Source organism: Lontra canadensis, unplaced genomic scaffold (genome assembly GCF_010015895.1).
Source record: "Lontra canadensis isolate GAN:19392208 unplaced genomic scaffold, GSC_riverotter_1.0 scaffold36, whole genome shotgun sequence".
Classification (NCBI taxonomy): Eukaryota; Metazoa; Chordata; class Mammalia; order Carnivora; family Mustelidae; genus Lontra; species Lontra canadensis.
The window spans coordinates 10,470,689-10,487,305 of record NW_022631030.1 but is presented as its reverse complement, the minus strand read 5'-3'; the positions used below and the strand labels follow the sequence as shown (position 1 = coordinate 10,487,305).

The following is a 16,617-nucleotide window of genomic DNA, read 5'->3' as shown; positions in this document are numbered from 1 at the left end:
CATTTTTTCCAGTAGAAGGAGGGGACATGGGAGGGGAAGGGAGAGAAGAGGCACAAAAGTACCCATCGGGGGAGTAAGTTCATTTTGGTTCAACAACAGGCTTACTAAGAACAGATGAATGAAACTTTATCTGTCCTATGAGGTACACAATCATCTCCCAGAAGAAAAGAGCTGACCTCTCTCGGTACAGGGGTAAAGGACCGCGTAAAAGCATGAGTTCTAGTCAGACCTTTGAGGCTTTGACGAGGCCCACCCGACTGTGAGTGAAAGCATTGGTGGGTGGGCTTCCGAGCCCGCGGTAGGCACTGAGATTTACCTTCTCTTCACTCTGCCTACTCCCTGCCTCCCCCTGTCTATTTAGAATGGTTTCTGGGTGTGTGTCTCTACGACACACACAAAATAAAAATAAATACGGTGCAGTGCGGAATGCGTCTTTCATGTAGTTTTTGGCGTGGACAATGTCCCTGGGAAAGGGAAGGGCAGTAGTGTGTGAAGAACTAGGTACCTGGCCTTTGGGGACACCAGCCCCACTGAAGCGTGGAGTGCAGGCTTCTAGCTTGTGACCCAGGTGAGTCGCCTCTTGGGGGGTGGGACTCATCTCTCTACAGTCCCAAGGGAAGAAGACGTAGGTATGTGCCAGGTTTGTGTGTCCAGCGAGGCGGGAGGCAAAACAGGGGGTATCATCTTGGTGTTAGCACCTCCTGCCACCTACAATTTCTGGCTTCCCCATGGCCATCCTGGCGAGTCCCCAGTTTCTGCATGCCTTCCTGGGGGCAGTCCCCAGCTTGCCCATGACCTTCCTGGGGGAGTCCCCAGCTTGCCCATGGCTTTCCTGGGGAGGCCACAGTAATGGGTGCCCGGTGGGCCGTCTGACCACAGGATTACATAGAAAGTGCTAGAAGCTCTGGTTCCTTACACCTCGTCACAGCAGCTGGAATCCGAGGCCCTGTGAAGCCCCGTGAGGTCCTGTGAGGCCCTGGGCTCTCTAACTCGGTTTTCAGCTTTGCTCCAACTTGCTGGGTCCCGAGGTGATATAAGAAGTATCAGCTGATGGTCTGCAAATCTGTAAGAGACCAAAGAGAATCACAAGGCTTGTCCCCCTTCCCAAATCCTGACGTCTCTGTTTCCCACATCTTCTTTTTTATTTCACTTCCAAACACACGGTAATCCAATTCCCCCCCACCCCCCCGCCAACCCCAGCCCCAGATACCCAATTCCTTCCTAGTATTTGGCACTATTTTGCCTTACTAAGCTAATGTCCATCCTGGCATTTTCCTGGCTGTGGTTGGACATCGCTAACCTGAGTTCAGTGACAGAAACCTAATACTACTAGTACTTACAATAATACCAACTGATACTTTATTGAGAACTTGGCACGTGGCAGGCTCTGCCAGCTACCAGTACTTTCCTGGGCAGGGCCGTGATCTGAACCCCCGTTCAGTGTATATACTTACTTTGGGCCATACCTCATTCTCACTTTACCAGTGGGGAAACCCAAGTACGAAGGGGTCAGACAACTTCCACCGTCTTTTCCAGACCTGCCCTCTGCGCTAATGGGCTACAGTGGCTGCCTCCTCAAAACCAAAGCCAGTCAGACGCTGTGGCCCTGTGGCCCAGCTGCCTTTCTCCCTTGCCCACCGCCACCCCCCGCCCCCAGTAGCTTACAACGCATGACAGCCTCCTTGACCTGCCGAAACCCGCCGTCAGGGCCCCGGCCGTCCACGAAGTACATGAACCGGAGCTCGGCAGGGTAGGCAGCTCTGGTGAGGCCCGACATCAGCGGGATGGTGCGGCCCTCGGACCCGGGGGCCTCGCTCAGGGCCTGCAGCATCTGGTACTTGCACCACGGGTCCCGCAGGAAGCCTGGGGTGATGAGCAGCACCCGACAGTGACTGCTGCTCAGGGCCTGGCACAGCTCGGTCACGATGGCGCCGCCCGGGGTGGCGTCCCGAAGCTGCAGGAAGCAGCGCAGGCTGGCCGTGCTGCCCTCCAGGTAGGAGACCAGCTCCTGGGCGGCCACCAGGTCCTCCTCACTGTGGCACACGCAGACATCGTAGTCCTTGCTCCAGCGGCCGCCGCCGCTGCTGCTGCTGGTGCTGCTGGCACCCCCGTGTGTGGGTGGGGAGGTGGGAGACCAGGCTGAGCTGAGGCCCAGGGCGGGGGGTTCCTCCTGGGAGCTCGGCTGGGAAACATCCCTGGAGGTGCTCTCTGCAGGGTCCAGCGGCTTCTTGGGCTTCGACAGGGCCTGCCGGAACCAGTCTGTGGGGGACAGAAATGCTGCTCAGGTCGGGTCTGCTCAGCAGACCGCGTCCGCATGGCCCTACACAGGGGACCCCACACCCAGCAGGTCTGCCCGTGGCCCCGCATGGGAAAACCGTGCCACCTGACTCTCAGAGACCTACCGCTCTGCTCTTTTGTTCATCCTTCGGGACTTGCCTTCAGGGTCCCATTATCTTCAAAGGTTTGGGGAGGTCATAAAAACTCTGGCTCTTTTATGAGTCACAAGAATGTAACATACAGCATATGGGCTCTAGTTAGTAATACTCTATTCCCTATTTGAGAGTTGCCAAGAGTGGAAACCTTCCAAGTGCTCATCACAAGAGAAAAAGTTCTGTGATTATGCATGCTAATGGATGGTAACTAGACCTTGTGGTGATCATTTCACAATATATACAAATATTGAATTATTTTATTGTACTGCTGAAACTAATATAATGTATGTCAATTATACTTCAATAATTAAATAAACAAAATGCCTTTGGGGTAACAACAATATGGGGCAAAGAAAAAAAAAAAAGAAAGGAAAGGAAAGGACTCTGACTTCTACCAGCCTGATTAGGAGAGATGCCTTTGCCCTATTCTAGGCCTTTTGATTTCTAGTACTGTCAGCTCACTCTACCCCCAAACTCCCCACTAGTGGTGACTAGCCGACCATCGGCTCGTCTGTAAGCAGAGCCATGGTAAGCTGGTCAGGATTAATCAATTCCCAAACCCACTTTCTCTTGTAAGGGGAGGTGGATTTAGATTAAGGTGGGCTACCCTTTATGGGAGGGAAAGGAGGGAAGGATTGGCATCCTTTTGGCCCCGAGAAGTCCCAGATTTCTAAATCTGTTGCTAAATGTTAAAACAAAAGCCTGGAAGAGGGTTACTGCTCAGAGTTCCTGAAAAGCAAAGTCTAGTGATTACAACCTACACTTTGGAGCTAGGCATCAATCTGATTGTGGACCTACACCTTGCTTGCCGTATGACCATAAGCAAGTCAGTCTACATCTACCATTTCCTCATCTGTAACATAGGTTCATTTTAATTGTTGTTGAAGATTAACTGAGATAATGCAGTGCCTGGTATATTCAAGTATTCCATAGTGAGATCAGCTCAGCTTCCCCAGCTTTTGATAAGAACAGACAGTTTAGTGTTCTGGAGATTAATTTGTTTTCTCACTCTGCTTGGCTCCTTCCTCTGATAGGTTTAGAAAGACTTTGACGAGAAGTGCTCAGCACCAGGGTTTCCAGGTTAGGAATATTAGCTTAGCATGCATGGAAAAACTGTGAGCCCAGAGCACCAAGGTTCTATGATACATGCCTCTCTCCTCACTCACCACAAAGCATGGGGGCTCTGAGGTCAAGGCCGGAGCCCAGGAGCCCACCATCATCAGCCTCCCCCCATGTCCTGCTGCATGTGGACCAGGCAGCCCTCCCACTTCACGCACTCATAGCTGTGAACACAGTGGAATTAGGAGTTGGCTTCCACTCACCAGCCATCTTGCCCAGAGGCTTCTTGGACCGGGAGCGAGGAGCTGGGAAGGAGGATGATGATGATGCCATAGTAGGGGGCTCAAAACTAACCCCATGAGACCAGGCATTGGTAAAGTGAATGAAGGGAGGGGACTCAGTCTTGACCTTATGGAACAGCCATCCTATAAGAGACAGAGAGACAGGATCACAAAAATTGTACTTACATTACTCTCAGTCCCAGTGTGAGCTCTAGATGTTCTCTCCTAATGCCTGACTGAGCCTCAGCCCCTCTACTTGTCCCTGATCCCTATCCCACATCAACCACTGTGATTGGGTCCGGCTTCCAGAAAAACCCAGATCTGTGGAGAGTGGCGTGACAGAGTGAGAGCCCAGGGTGAGCTGTTGAGTGACTGTCCCCTGCTGTACCTGGCCAGGTGCACCTTAGGGTTCTGGGGAAGGACAGATGGCAGGAAGCTCTGGATCTAGTCTTCCTGTGTGGGAGGAGGGGGTAAAGATGGCGGCGGAGTGGGAGGACCCTGGGCTTGCCAGTGCCCTGAACACAGCGAGAGAACTCTCAAATCATCCTAAATACCCACAGAAATCCACCCAAACTCCACAACTAAAGGGAGAGAAGAAGCCACATTGAAGAAGGTAGGAAGTACAGAGACCTGGTGTAGGGGAGAAACAGATTCTGGCTGCTATGTTAAGGGGAGGGGAGAGAGCCATGGTCGTAGAGAAGGGCTGAGACAGAGGAGCACACAGGAGATCCGCACAAGGCGAACATTTAACCCAATGCCAGTGGCTTGGGAGGCGAGAGGGGCTGAAATTTGTGAGATTTTGCAACCAGCGGGGCTTAGAGCCTGGAGTTCTAAAGATCGGAGGATTTGGCTGGGCTAGAGCTCGGAGGGTGCCACCCTGCTCCTGGAGAGAAGGCGGGCAAGCAACTGGGGGGTGGTGGCTTGGAAACAGCCATCTGAAGAGCACCTGGGGCATGCAGGGGGCAGGTTATTCACTCTCCCCTCGAGAGGCAGCAGTCTCAGAGACAGACGCCTTTCTCGGAACAAAGGAGTTGGCCAGCACCATTTCCCTGTTGCCCCTCGGCATAAACAGAGCCACCAGTGGCAGGCAGCTCTGTGGGACACTGGCTGCCTAATCAGCTTACACCAAGCCTCCCCACCACTCTGGTGGGACTGCCCCTCTCCATCAAGCTTGTCGCCTTCCCAGCAGTGGTGGCCCCCTCCGCCAAAAGAACCAACACAAAGCCCTGCCCACACCACATCTCCTGATGGGAGTGTTCTGTAGGGCTCTAGTGAAAGCAGCGTCAGGTGTCATTTAACAAGCAGACCAAAGCACACCTAGTTAAAACTCAGCACATGATGGCCAGGGACCAAACACTGCTCATTGCTGGCAAGGATGCCTCTGCCGACAACTGGCCTGAAGGACAGAGCAGCCAAAACACAGCAGCAGAGTGCAGGCAGCATAGACCAGAGACACTAACTGAAGCACCAGGCCCCGGGGAACTCGGTGACCTTTTCTTCATAAGGCCATTTTCTGGCTTTTCTAACACAGAGAAGAAGGCAGATACTTAGATAAAATGTGAACATGGAAGAATTTAAACCAGATGAAAGAACAAAATAAGGCCATGACCAGAAATCTAAGAAAAGCAGGTACAATTGGCATGTCTGATAGAGAATTTAGAGTAACACTCATAAGAATGATCATTAGACCTGAGACAATTAAAAACTTCAGGGAGACCCTTACCATAGAGTTAAGAAATTGCATTTTAGAGTTAAAGAGGACAATAAATGAGACAGTAAACAGGTGTGATGCAATGAACCACAGGGTGGAAGAAGCAAAGGAACAAATTGGTGACCTAGAAGGTAATCAAGCTGAAGGAAAGAGAGACAAAAGGATTATGCAAAACAAGAATAGACTTAGGGAACTCAGTGACTCCACAAACAGAAAACATTTGTATTATACGGATCCCGGGGAAGAAGAGTGAGGAAAGGGGGCAGAAAATTTATTTGAAGAAGTAATAGCTGAAAACCTTCCTAATCTGGGGAAGAAGGAAGCAGATGTCCAGATCCAAGAGGCAAGGAGAACCCCCAACAAAATCAAGAAAAGCAGATCCACACCAAGATATATTATAATTAAACTGCCAAAATATAGTAGTAAGGAGAAAATGTTAAAAGCAGCAAGACAAAAGAAGATGGTTACTTATAAGGGAAAATTCATAAGGCTTGCAGCAAATGTTTCAGCACAAACTCTCCAAGGCAGAAGGCATAATATAGTCCAAGAGTTGAGTGGGATAAATCTGCAGCAAAGAATACTCTATCCAGCAAGGCTTACATTCAGAATAGAAGAGAAACAGAGAGTTCCACAGACAAACAAGGACTTCCTGTGTCAATGCTAAAATCCAAGGACAATTGCAATTTGGACAAACAATTACATATCCAAATAGATGTTGAACAGTAGAGAGAGAAAGCACATGCAAGAAACCTTGGGAGACTTCCTCCAGTCTGCCTTCCACTGAGTAACTCCCTCCATCCACCTATCCATCTGCTCATTGAAACACCACACCTCCCTTCCTCTTTCCCCCTCTCCCTCAACTGTCAGTTCAGGGAGATAGTGTCACATAGTGGTAAAGTCTACAGAGTACGGGCAGAGAGCCTGGATTCTCACCTCTTTTTAACTGCGGCCCCTGGCAAGCTACTAAATCTTGCTAAGCTTCAACTTTTCCATCTTTGAAATTAAAACTAGAACCTTCTCAGCTTTATTATGAAGATCACGACATAATTTATGTAAAGTGCTAATGATTCAGCATATAATGTTCAGAAAATAATGTGGGTTAGCATGTATTTAAAATAATCTAGATATTGGAGGGATACGTTATGTTCATGGTTTAGAAGACTCACTATTGTAATTTTCCCCAAACTAATCTTAAGGTCTGTGTTATCCAAATTTTTTTTGGTGGGGGGTGCAGGGATATCAAACTTCTAAATTTATATGGAAATGCAGAGGACCAAGAATCTCTTCAATGGGCAATTTGTTGTATTTCCTTCTTACCACGATGACCAGGCTATCCCTGATAGTGGAGGTTCTGTTAGCCCAGGTTTCTGGGCCAACACGAGGTGGAGCAGAGCCCTCCCCCATCTGAGGTGGAGTTTCAGTGTTGGCATGTGAAGGGCTGGTAGAGCACTTGGCTCTAGAGTGGACAGAGCTGCTTGCTTTCTCACTCTGAGCTGTCTGCAGAGGTCAAAACAGACCCCTGGGAACTCATAGAAAAACTACTTGTTTTGTGAAACACACAGTAATAAGTTTCCAAGTTGGAAAAATGTTATTCAACGTTGAGGATGATGCTTTTTGTTCACTGCTAAATGCTATATGCCTCTATGCCAAGCCAGGGACTATCAGATGAGTTACTGATGACTCATGAAACTATATCAAAGTTCAAAAAAAAAAAAGACAGAACTTAAACCACTGCAGCAAATGGTAGGGTGGGGAGAAGAAGTGAAGTGGGCACAGGAACCAGAAACATCTCGAAAGAAAAGAGCAGTTAGTTGCCAAGCCAGGGACGGGACGTGAAAAGGTGAACATTGTCATGTAGGTGTGGTTCTTTTCCTACCTCATATTCTTTGGATTTCAGACAGCCTGAGTGGTATGCCGAAGTTAAGGAAGGCAGTGCCTGATAACCGCTGATTTGGAAATCCTTTTCCCTCTGTGGGGTTGCTGTCCCTCGACATCTTCATTTCAACCATTCCAGATGCCCTTTCTTTCTCCCAGTAGTAGACATGATGTCCCTGGGTTTTTATGTAATTTAAATATTTTTTATTAAGATTTTATTCATTTATTTAACAGAAATGACAAGCAGGCAGAGAGGCAGGCAGAGAGAGAGGAGGAAGCAGGCTCCCCGCTGAGCAGAGAGCCCGATGTGGGACTCGATCCCAGGACCCTGAGATCATGACCTGAGCCGAAGGCAGAGGCTTAATCCACTGAGCCACTCAGGTGCCCTAAATATTTTTAAATTACAGTTTTTTCTTACTTTTAAAATTATTTGACAGTTTTGTCTTAATTTAATTTAATTTAATTTTTTTAAGATTTTGTTTATTTATTTGGCAGACAGAGATTACAAGTAGGCAGAGAGGCAGGAAGAGAGAGACGGAGAAGCAGGCTCCTTGCTGAGCAGAGAGCCCGATGCGGGACTCGATCCCAGAACCCTGGGATCATGACCTGAGCCGAAGGCAGACGCTTAACTCACTGAGCCACCCAGGCGCCCCTTTGTCTTAATTTTAAAGTTATTCGACCTTGATAGACTTATAAACCGGAGAATCACTTGATAGTCTTAATGGTAGTTTAAAGCTTAGAAACTAACATAATACTTTAATCTTCTTAACGGATATAGATTTAAGAGTTTCAGTTTCTCATTTTATGGCATGACTTGCGCTTTTGGCCATACATGCTGATTTTTTGGGCAGTTGCCTTTTCTCATTGCTTGGTTAAGAAGAAATCCAGTTGCCCAACAGCATACGCCGCTGTAAGCAGGTTGGTATAAGCCCTTGGGACTACTATTACAGAAATGTTTAAATACAGGAAAAGACAACATCTTTGACATAGGATAATTGAGCAAGATGGCACACTAAGTTCCATTAACCCTACACACTGTCTACTTCCCGGAATCTAAAACTCCACCACACCTTCCTTGTTATCTTTCAGTTCCTGTGCAGCTGAAGCTATGGGGCTATCACACTTAAATACACTTTACTCTTTACAGGACTTAGAACTAGTCATCTATGAGAGAGAGGAGACGCAGCTGTCAAACTATGAGAAGTTAATGAACTTAAATCTCCAAATGGAAGGTCTAATTACTAGGTCTGTCTAGTCTTAGATTCATTGTGTGACTTAGGAACAGTCACTTTTCCTTGTGCTTTTTCAGAATTCATAAAGTAAAATGATATATACCTAAACGCCTGCTTTATAGATCATTACAAAGGCTTGATAGAAAATTACTAAAAGCTTCTTTTAAAAAAGCAACAGCATGATCCTTTTAGTGTTTTTTAGGATGCTTTTGCAGTAGGATATGTAGGAATATATTAGGTGAGGGAAATATTATCAGGTTTCACTGTACAAAATATAAAGCGTATTAAGTATTATCCAATATCTAACAGGTGTCCAATCTCTATTACACAGGGAATGTACTGAAACCTATGAAGACATATGATTAGGATATGTATTTTAGGGCACCTGGGTGGCTCAGTTGGTTAAGTGACTGTCTTTGGCTCAGGTAATGACCTGGAGTCCCATGATCGAGTCCCGAATGGGCTCCCTGCTCAGTGGGGAGTCTGCTTCTCCCCTGACCCTCCCCACTCACATGCCCTCTTTCTCAAATAAATAAATAAATAAATAAATAAAATCTTTTTAAAAGAGAATATGTATTTTATATCATTTATACTACATTTCTGCTAAGCAGGAATCACTGTCAGTGGTGGACAGGGTAACGGTCCCAGAAAGATATTCACATCCTAATCCTCAGAACCAGTGAATATGCTACCCTCCATGGCAAAAACGGACTTTGCAGATGGGATTAAGGATCTTGAGATGTGCAGAGTATCCTGGATTATCTGAGAGGGCTCAGTGTAATCACGAGGGTCCTTCTGAGAGGCAGGCAGGAGGGTCAGAGTGAGGAGGAGTGACAGCAGAAGCAGAGGCTGGTGTCATGTGGGCCCCAGAGCAGGGAATACAGGAAAAGGCAAGGCAAGCAAAAGGATTCTTCTCTAGAGCATCCAGAAGGAACACAGCCCTGCCAATCCATTTAAGACCTCTGACTGCCACAACTGTCAGCTAATCAATGTCTGTCCTATTAAGCCACTAAGTTTTTGGTGATTTGTTACAGAAGCAGTAGGAAATGATTACACGATCTTTGATTGTCTGTCCTGCTAGTGAACGGAGGAAGCCCTGAATCTGAGGGCGAAAGATCGGTCTGTTCAAAGGTTTACATTGTCTGAAAGTTTTTCACTTCTTTGATGAACAAATTATCCTGACACTTGATTTTGACTTTAAGAACACTGGTTTCAGTGATTAAGTTTGCTTCTCAAACGTTTCCTAAAACCCTTGGTGGGTAGGATCGTTAGGGCATGCAGGAGAGTATCATTTAAAGTGCTCAACTGTTAATAGCTGGATGGATACAATACTGTTGTTTCCAAGAGCGGTGTGCAGATGAGTAGACTGGTCCCAGGGTGGACTCCATGTTCACACCCATAAGTGTGGGCCAGACCCATGACTTCTAACCGACTGAATATGGCAAAGATTATGGAATGTCACTTACCTGGTTACATTACCATACACATGACGTACACATGAGTGTATATGCATTTATATGTATACACACACATTATGTATATATCTACCATATAAGATATGTACACATGTTGGGGCACCTGGGTGGCTCAGTGGGTTAAGCCTCTGCTTTTGGCTCAGGTCATGATCTCAGGGTCCTGGGATCGAGCCCTGCATTGGGCTCTCTGCTCGGCAGGGAGCCTGCTTCCCCTTCCCTCTCTGCCTGCCTCTCTGCCCATTTATGATCTCTCTCTCTGTCAAATAAATAAATAAAATCTTAAAAAAAAAAAAGATATGTACATGTGGAGTGCCTGGCTGGCTCAGTTGGTAGAGTGTATGACTCTTGAACTTGGGGTCATGAATTCAAGTCCTGCATGGGGTGTAGAGATTACTTAAAAAAAAAAAATATATATGTAAAAGATGTGTACATATGAATATGGCATGTATATGAATATCATGTCATACTTGTATGTGTGTGCGTGTGTGTTTATGTGTTTGTGTTTAAATCCATCTTAGCCGACTAAAGAGTGATTTCTTTACTGACTTTGAAGAATCTGCCAACCTCGTTGTGAGAGGGCCAGTGTCAAGAAATTGCAGGCAGCCTCTAGAAGCTGTGTGATCTCTAGAAGTAACCTCTAGAGAAGTAATCTCCAGATAACAGCCAGCAAGAAAACAGACCTTGGTCTTACAACTGCAAGAAGATTCTGCCAACAAAGAACAACCTGAGGGAGCCTGGTAGTGGCTCTTACCCCATTTTAATCCCAGTGGCTTTGTGGCCCCAGCTAGTACCTGGACGTAAGCCAGGTAAGACCCCAGCAGAAGGCTCAGCCAAGTCTTGCCTGGGCCCTTAACCCACAGAAACCACGAGATAATAAACAGGTGTTGGGGTATACTGCTCAATTTGTGGTCACTTGTTACGCAGCCCAGAAAACAAATACAGGGACTAGCAGAAATGATGGTTTAAATGACAGTTCCTGGGCGCCTGGGTGGCTTAGTCAGTTAAGCCGCTGCCTTTGGCTCAGGTCGTGATCCCAGGGTCCTGGGATCGAGTCCCACATCGGGCTCCTTGTCCAGCAGGGAGCCTGATTCTCTCTCTTTGCCTCTGCCTGCCACTCTGCCTGCTTGTGTTCTCTCTCTCTCTCTGACAAATAAATAAAATCTTAAAACAAAACAAAACAAAAAGAACCTTAAAATGCCAGTTCTCGTGCCCCCTCCCAAATCTACTGAAGTAAATCTCTAGGTAAAGCTTGGGAAAAGGATTTTTAAACAAATACCCCAGGATTCTGATGTACCTAAGAAGATTGGTCTAGTGGCTTATGTCAGTGGCTCCCAAACTAAGTTGCATTATTCTTATCACCTAGAGGGCTTTTAAAAAATATAGATACTCCTGGAAAACCTTACTCAGTATTTCAGAAATGGGGCCCAAGAATCCATTTTGGAAGAGCTGTCTAGGAAATTCTGACCCAAGGAACCACTAGTCTCAATTTATATTGTTACTTATTTTTATAAGCAGTGAAAGAGCAAAAGCAGCCCAGTAAATCTTGAGATTGAATTTATGAAATAAATTCCAAATGACTGATTCTGCTATCAAGTCAAATTTAAGATGGAACTCTAGCAGGCAGAGAACAGTCAGAGAATTCTGGTTGATTAACTGAAGTCTTATGACCTGTATTAAAATAAATCATGTTCATGGGCACATATGCTTTCAACACTGTATTTTATAAGATTTTGAAGACTTTAAAAATGTCAAAAGGTATATATATGTGCATACGTGTGTATAATGGCACCCATTTTTAAAAATTAAATTATAAGTCAAAAGTATTGTAACTTTGGTTATTCAAATCTGAAACTTCAGCTGAAGTTCGGTCACATGGAACTATCTTAGGGATCCAACACGAATGAGAAGCATTATAATTAATGTTGATGTATTTTGCAAAAAAGTAGCAAATTGGTCTTTGGGAAACTTCAGTTTCTCAGTTCTAAAAAATTCTCTCTGCTTTTGAAACTGTATCATACAGGGGCTCAAGCTTATTTTAACTAAAATGCTATAATTTTTTTTTTAAGGGGCGCCTGGGTGGCTCAGTGGGTTAAGCCTCTGCCTTCGGCTCAGGTCATGATCTCAGGGTCCGGGGATCAAGCCCCTCATCGGGCTCTCTGCTCAGCGGGGAGCCTGCTTCCTCCTCTCTCTCTCTGCCTGCCTCTCTGCCTACTTGTGATCTCTGTCAAATAAATAAAATCTTTAAAAAAATTTTTTTTGATCTCTGTCAAATAAATAAAAAAATATTTTTTAAAAAAGGTTTTATTTATTTGATAGAGATCTCAAGTAGGCAGAGAGGCAGGCAGAGAGAGAGAGGAGGAAGCAGGCTCCTCGCTGAGCAGAGAGCCCGACTCGGGGCTCGATCCCAGGACCCTGGGACCATGACCTGAGCTGAAGGCAGAGGCTTTAACCCACTGAGCCACCCAGGCTCCCCTAAAATGGTGTAAATTGATTTTGTATTTACTTTGCAGTAGATCTGATGTAAATACGCAGCATTGAATGTAATATAGATTGTGCCACTAGTAAATTTATGGATGGATACGGTTTACAAGTTGTGCCAATTATATACCCTTTTACACTAGTCCCCTATAGACCTTACAAAATGACTACTTTATATATATACACACACACATATATATATATATATTTTTTTTAAAGGCTTTGGGAGGCATAGATTTAAAAAAAAATACCTAAAATCTTAAAGAAGAACATCGCAGAGGAGCTTCCACCACCAGAATAATAAAGACTTATTATAAAGCACTATTTAAGGCAACCTGCTATTGGTGCAAAAGTAGACAGATGGATGGAAAAACAGGGTGTCTAGAAACAGACCCACATCCATACAGTTTCCTGATGAATGACAAGGCTGACACTGCCAAACAGTGGAGAAATGGTGCTGTGTCAATTTTGATAGCCTGTGGAAAAAAATAAATCTTGACCCATATCTTACACGATACAAAAAACTCAATCTCAAATGGGCGGTAGATAGAAGTGAGAATAACAAGAAAATTGCTTTTAGAGGAAATTATAGGAGATTATCTTCCTGATTTCATCTTCTGGTTATTTAAAATTGAGATGTAATGTAGTATGGTGAGTGCTGTGAAGTGTGTAAACCTGATGATTCACAGACCTGTACCTCTGGGGCAAATAATACATTATATGTCAATAAAATAATCAATAAAAAATAAAATTAAGATGTAATTGACATATAACATATTAGTTTCAGGTGTACAACACAGAGATCTGAGATATGTATATATTGTGAAATGGTCACCACAATAAGTCTAGCTAACATCCATCTCTACACAGTTACACATATTTTTATCTTGTGATGAGAATAAATCCACTCAGCAACCTTCAAATATGCAATACGGTTTCATAGTCTAGTCACCATGTTGTAAATTTACAATCCCCAGGATTTCTTTTATTTCATAACTGGAGTTTGTACCTTCTGACCACCTTCACTCATTTTGCCCACCCACTACCCCCTGGGGTAAGCAAAGATTTTTTTCAACTGGCCATAAATAATACAACCGTATGGGAGTGGGGAGAGCAATCTGGCAATGTTAAAGGGAAGAATTTCTGTTCATCAAAAGACATCTTCGAGTGAAAAGGCCATCTCCTGAGAAGATAATTTAAAAATATATATCCAGTGTTTCATAACCAGAATATTTAAGAAGTCTTACAAACTAGTAAGAAAGTGAAAATCTATTGGAAAAAAATGGGTGGAAGAACGGGACACTTTGCAAAAAGGGTATCCAAATGCCCAACAGACATGAAAAGATGCAGATTCATTACCCCTAAGCAAAATGCAAAGTAAGACCTCAGTCCAACACCAGGGCCGGAGCACTGAGCAGAACAGCTACAATGAAAAAAAGAGACAGTATCAAGTATTGGTAAAGATGTTGAGGAGCAGGAACTCACTGCTGGTGGGAGTGTAAACTCGCACAACCACTTTGGAAAACCACATGGCACTGAAGTATACTAAAGCTGATCATGAACAAACCCAGCATTTCCACTCTTAGAAATATACCCAACAGAACTGCTCTACATGTGAACCAAAAGACAGCCACAAGAATCCTCCCGGCACTATTCAAAAAACCAACAAAACAAAACAAAAAAAACCCCAACCTGGAAACAACCTCTGTCCATCCACCCAAGTGGCCGGTAGAAAGTAGAAGTAAATTGTGCTCTATCTGCACAGTGCAGAATCACACATCTGCTGAGATCAATGAATCAGGGCTAAATGCAACTTGGCTGTGTCTCACCTACTGAGGATAAAGTACTACACGCAAAAGGTAGGTACCCGTGAGCCCATATATCAGAAGTTCAAAACCAAGGAAACGTTTTATGATGTGAGAAGCCAGGATAATAGTTCCCCCTTAGACGAAAGTAGTCCTCGGAAGTGGACATAGAGGGCTTCCGGAGTGCTAGTGAGATTTTATTTATTCTGGATGCAGGTTGCCTAGGAAATGTTCACTGTGTGAAAACTAGGTTAGCTGTACACTTGTGACTGTGCAATTCTCTGTATGCAGGCCATATTAATTTTTTTTAAGATTTTATTTATTTATTTGACAGAGAGAGAGGCAGAGAGGCAGGCAGTGATGGAGAGTGGGGGAGCAGGCTCCCCGCTGAGCAGAGAGCCCGATGCGGGGCTCTATCCCAGGACCCTGGGATCATGACCTGAGCCGAAGGCAGAGGCCTTAACCCTCGGAGCCACCCAGGCGCCCCTGTATGCAGGTCGTATTTCAATAGTGTCTTAAAAGTTAAAATAAAGAATAACTAGATGTGACTTTCTCCGACCGTCACTCCTGGCCCTGGGTGCCCTCTGCTTTGGTGTCTCAGCTACGCGAGTACTCGGGACTGTCCCTCTCTCAGTGGCACTGACCAGGTTTGTGTTGGGATTTCTAATCTGTCCGTCTGCAGGGGAAGGACAGGGCTGACCCCTTCCTGTCCCATGCTGTCACTCCGCGCTGCACAGGTTGCCCTGCCCAAGACAGACGTTGTGAAAGAAATGCCTCCGTGGGTCATGACCCCTAACTAAAGCCGTGTTCGTGCTGGAACAGTCGCAAAGGCCATCGGAAGAGCAAAGAAGGACGTGAGGAGACCGTGGCAGAAACACTGCAGTGAAAGATGGAAACCACCCGACCCGGCTGGGCTCTTCAGCCCACACGGAAGGGGGTTCCCTGCGCTAGCTCCTTCGCGACGGAGAAAGGGACTTTCTTGGAAAGCCTGTACACCCATTTCCGCGTTCAGGGTGCCTGTGGCACCCAGGTGGAGGGGGCAGGAGAGGGGAAGGCGGGCCCCCGGGCAGACGTGCCGCGGGGATGCGGCCAGTCCGGAAGGGGGCGCAGGGGTGCAGGGGCGCAGGGGCGCAGGGGCGCAGGGGCCCCGCACTTCCCGGGGACCCCGCCCCCGCGGGGACCCCGCCCCCGGCCCGCACGCCCAGCTCCAGCGCCAGGACCCCGCCCCCGCCCCCGCCCCCGCAGAGGGCTCACCTGCGCGTGGGTGGCGGCGACCCCGGCGCGGTGCGGGCCGCGGGTCTGGCTCGGGCTCCCGCGCTGTGCCGGCCGCCCCCGGCGAGGGGGAAGTGCGGCGCGCAGGCCCGGGCAGACCGCCTCCCGGCTCCCCGGTTCCCCCGGAAGCGGCAGGGCGGCCTGGCCCGCGGCCCCTCCCTGGCCCGCGCCCTGGACCTGCAGGGCCCTCCCGCCGCCGGCCGCTGGGTCGCTCCGCCCGGGAGCCGCGCCTCCCCGGTGCTCCTCGCCGCCCAGCCCACGGGGCTCGGAAAACCCCGAAGCCCGCAACCCCGCAGAAACTTGCAGAAGAGTCCGTGCTCCCGCGTACCCCAAAACGCACCCGGACAGCCTGAAGCCTCGGCTTTGTTCTGTGTGGGGGAGAAGGATAGAAACCCTTGCTCCATTCATTTAATTTTCTTAACGCCCTGCAAGGCCAGCCGCTGTACTTTTTTTTTTTTTTCCCCCTACAGTTACGAAAAGTGGAGGGGACGCCTGGGTGGTTCGGTCGGTTAAGTCGCGCACTCTTGATTCCGCTCAGGTCCTGATGTGGGGTTCCCGAGATCGACCGTGGGTGCGGCTCTGCTCCGCGCGGAGCCTGCTCAAGAGTCTTTCTTTCCCTCTCCCTCTACTCCTACCCCACGCGCGCACTCTCTCCCTCCAAAAAAAAAAAAAAAAAAAAAAAAAGAAAAGTGGAGATTGAAGGGCTACCACAAAGTAGGTGGTAGCGTGACTCTCACCGCAGAAGCGCGGGTGAGGGGGTCGCACAGCTGAAGCCGACGCCGAACCCCACGCTCGCAGGCTGCAAAAACGAGCGGAGCCAGCCGCTCGCCTGCCGGCTTGAGGATGAGCTTTCCTGAAGGACCAGGACGGCTGAGGGATGGAGGGGATACAACACGTAGCCTTTCCCAAACTTGTTTCACCGTAGTAGAAATACCAGTATCTTCCTGAGGGGGTGTTCCGTGGACTGCCAGTTTGGGAAACGTTCCTACAGCCGTGT

The 16,617-nt window shown here is 47.2% G+C and overlaps 1 protein-coding gene across 4 annotated transcripts; it reads right to left on the bottom strand.

The window, feature by feature from the left end:
* Window positions 1-334: 334 nt before the first annotated feature.
* TIRAP (TIR domain containing adaptor protein) lies at window positions 335-16,039 on the bottom strand. 4 transcript variants are annotated; one of them, XM_032868894.1, is made up of 4 exons: window positions 15,961-16,039; window positions 3,755-3,916; window positions 1,666-2,259; window positions 335-1,063 (listed from the first exon to the last, which is right to left on the bottom strand). In XM_032868894.1, exons 1-4 carry the CDS (start codon window positions 16,022-16,024, stop codon window positions 1,044-1,046), a joined length of 840 nt encoding a protein of 279 aa, XP_032724785.1. In that variant the 5' UTR covers window positions 16,025-16,039; the 3' UTR covers window positions 335-1,043. The 4 variants fall into 4 exon arrangements, with proteins under 4 accessions (XP_032724785.1, XP_032724786.1, XP_032724787.1 ...); XM_032868895.1 differs by lacking the exon at window positions 15,961-16,039 and adding an exon at window positions 15,603-15,716; XM_032868896.1 differs by lacking the exon at window positions 15,961-16,039 and adding an exon at window positions 7,360-7,417.
* Window positions 16,040-16,617: the final 578 nt, after the last annotated feature.

What these genes read in the sequence shown, in the direction of transcription:
- TIRAP (XM_032868893.1), bottom strand. Translation starts at nt 5,215, where the DNA reads ATGCTGCCTGCACTCTGCTGCTGTGTTTTGGCTGCTCTGTCCTTCAGG. An exon ending in AGTGTTTGGTCCCTGGCCAT is followed by an intron (nt 3,918 to 5,110) that starts CATGTGCTGAGT and finishes CTGTCTCTTATA; the next exon opens with GGATGGCTGTTCCATAAGGT. An exon ending in GCCTCTGGGCAAGATGGCTG is followed by an intron (nt 2,260 to 3,754) that starts GTGAGTGGAAGC and finishes TGTCCCCCACAG; the next exon opens with ACTGGTTCCGGCAGGCCCTG.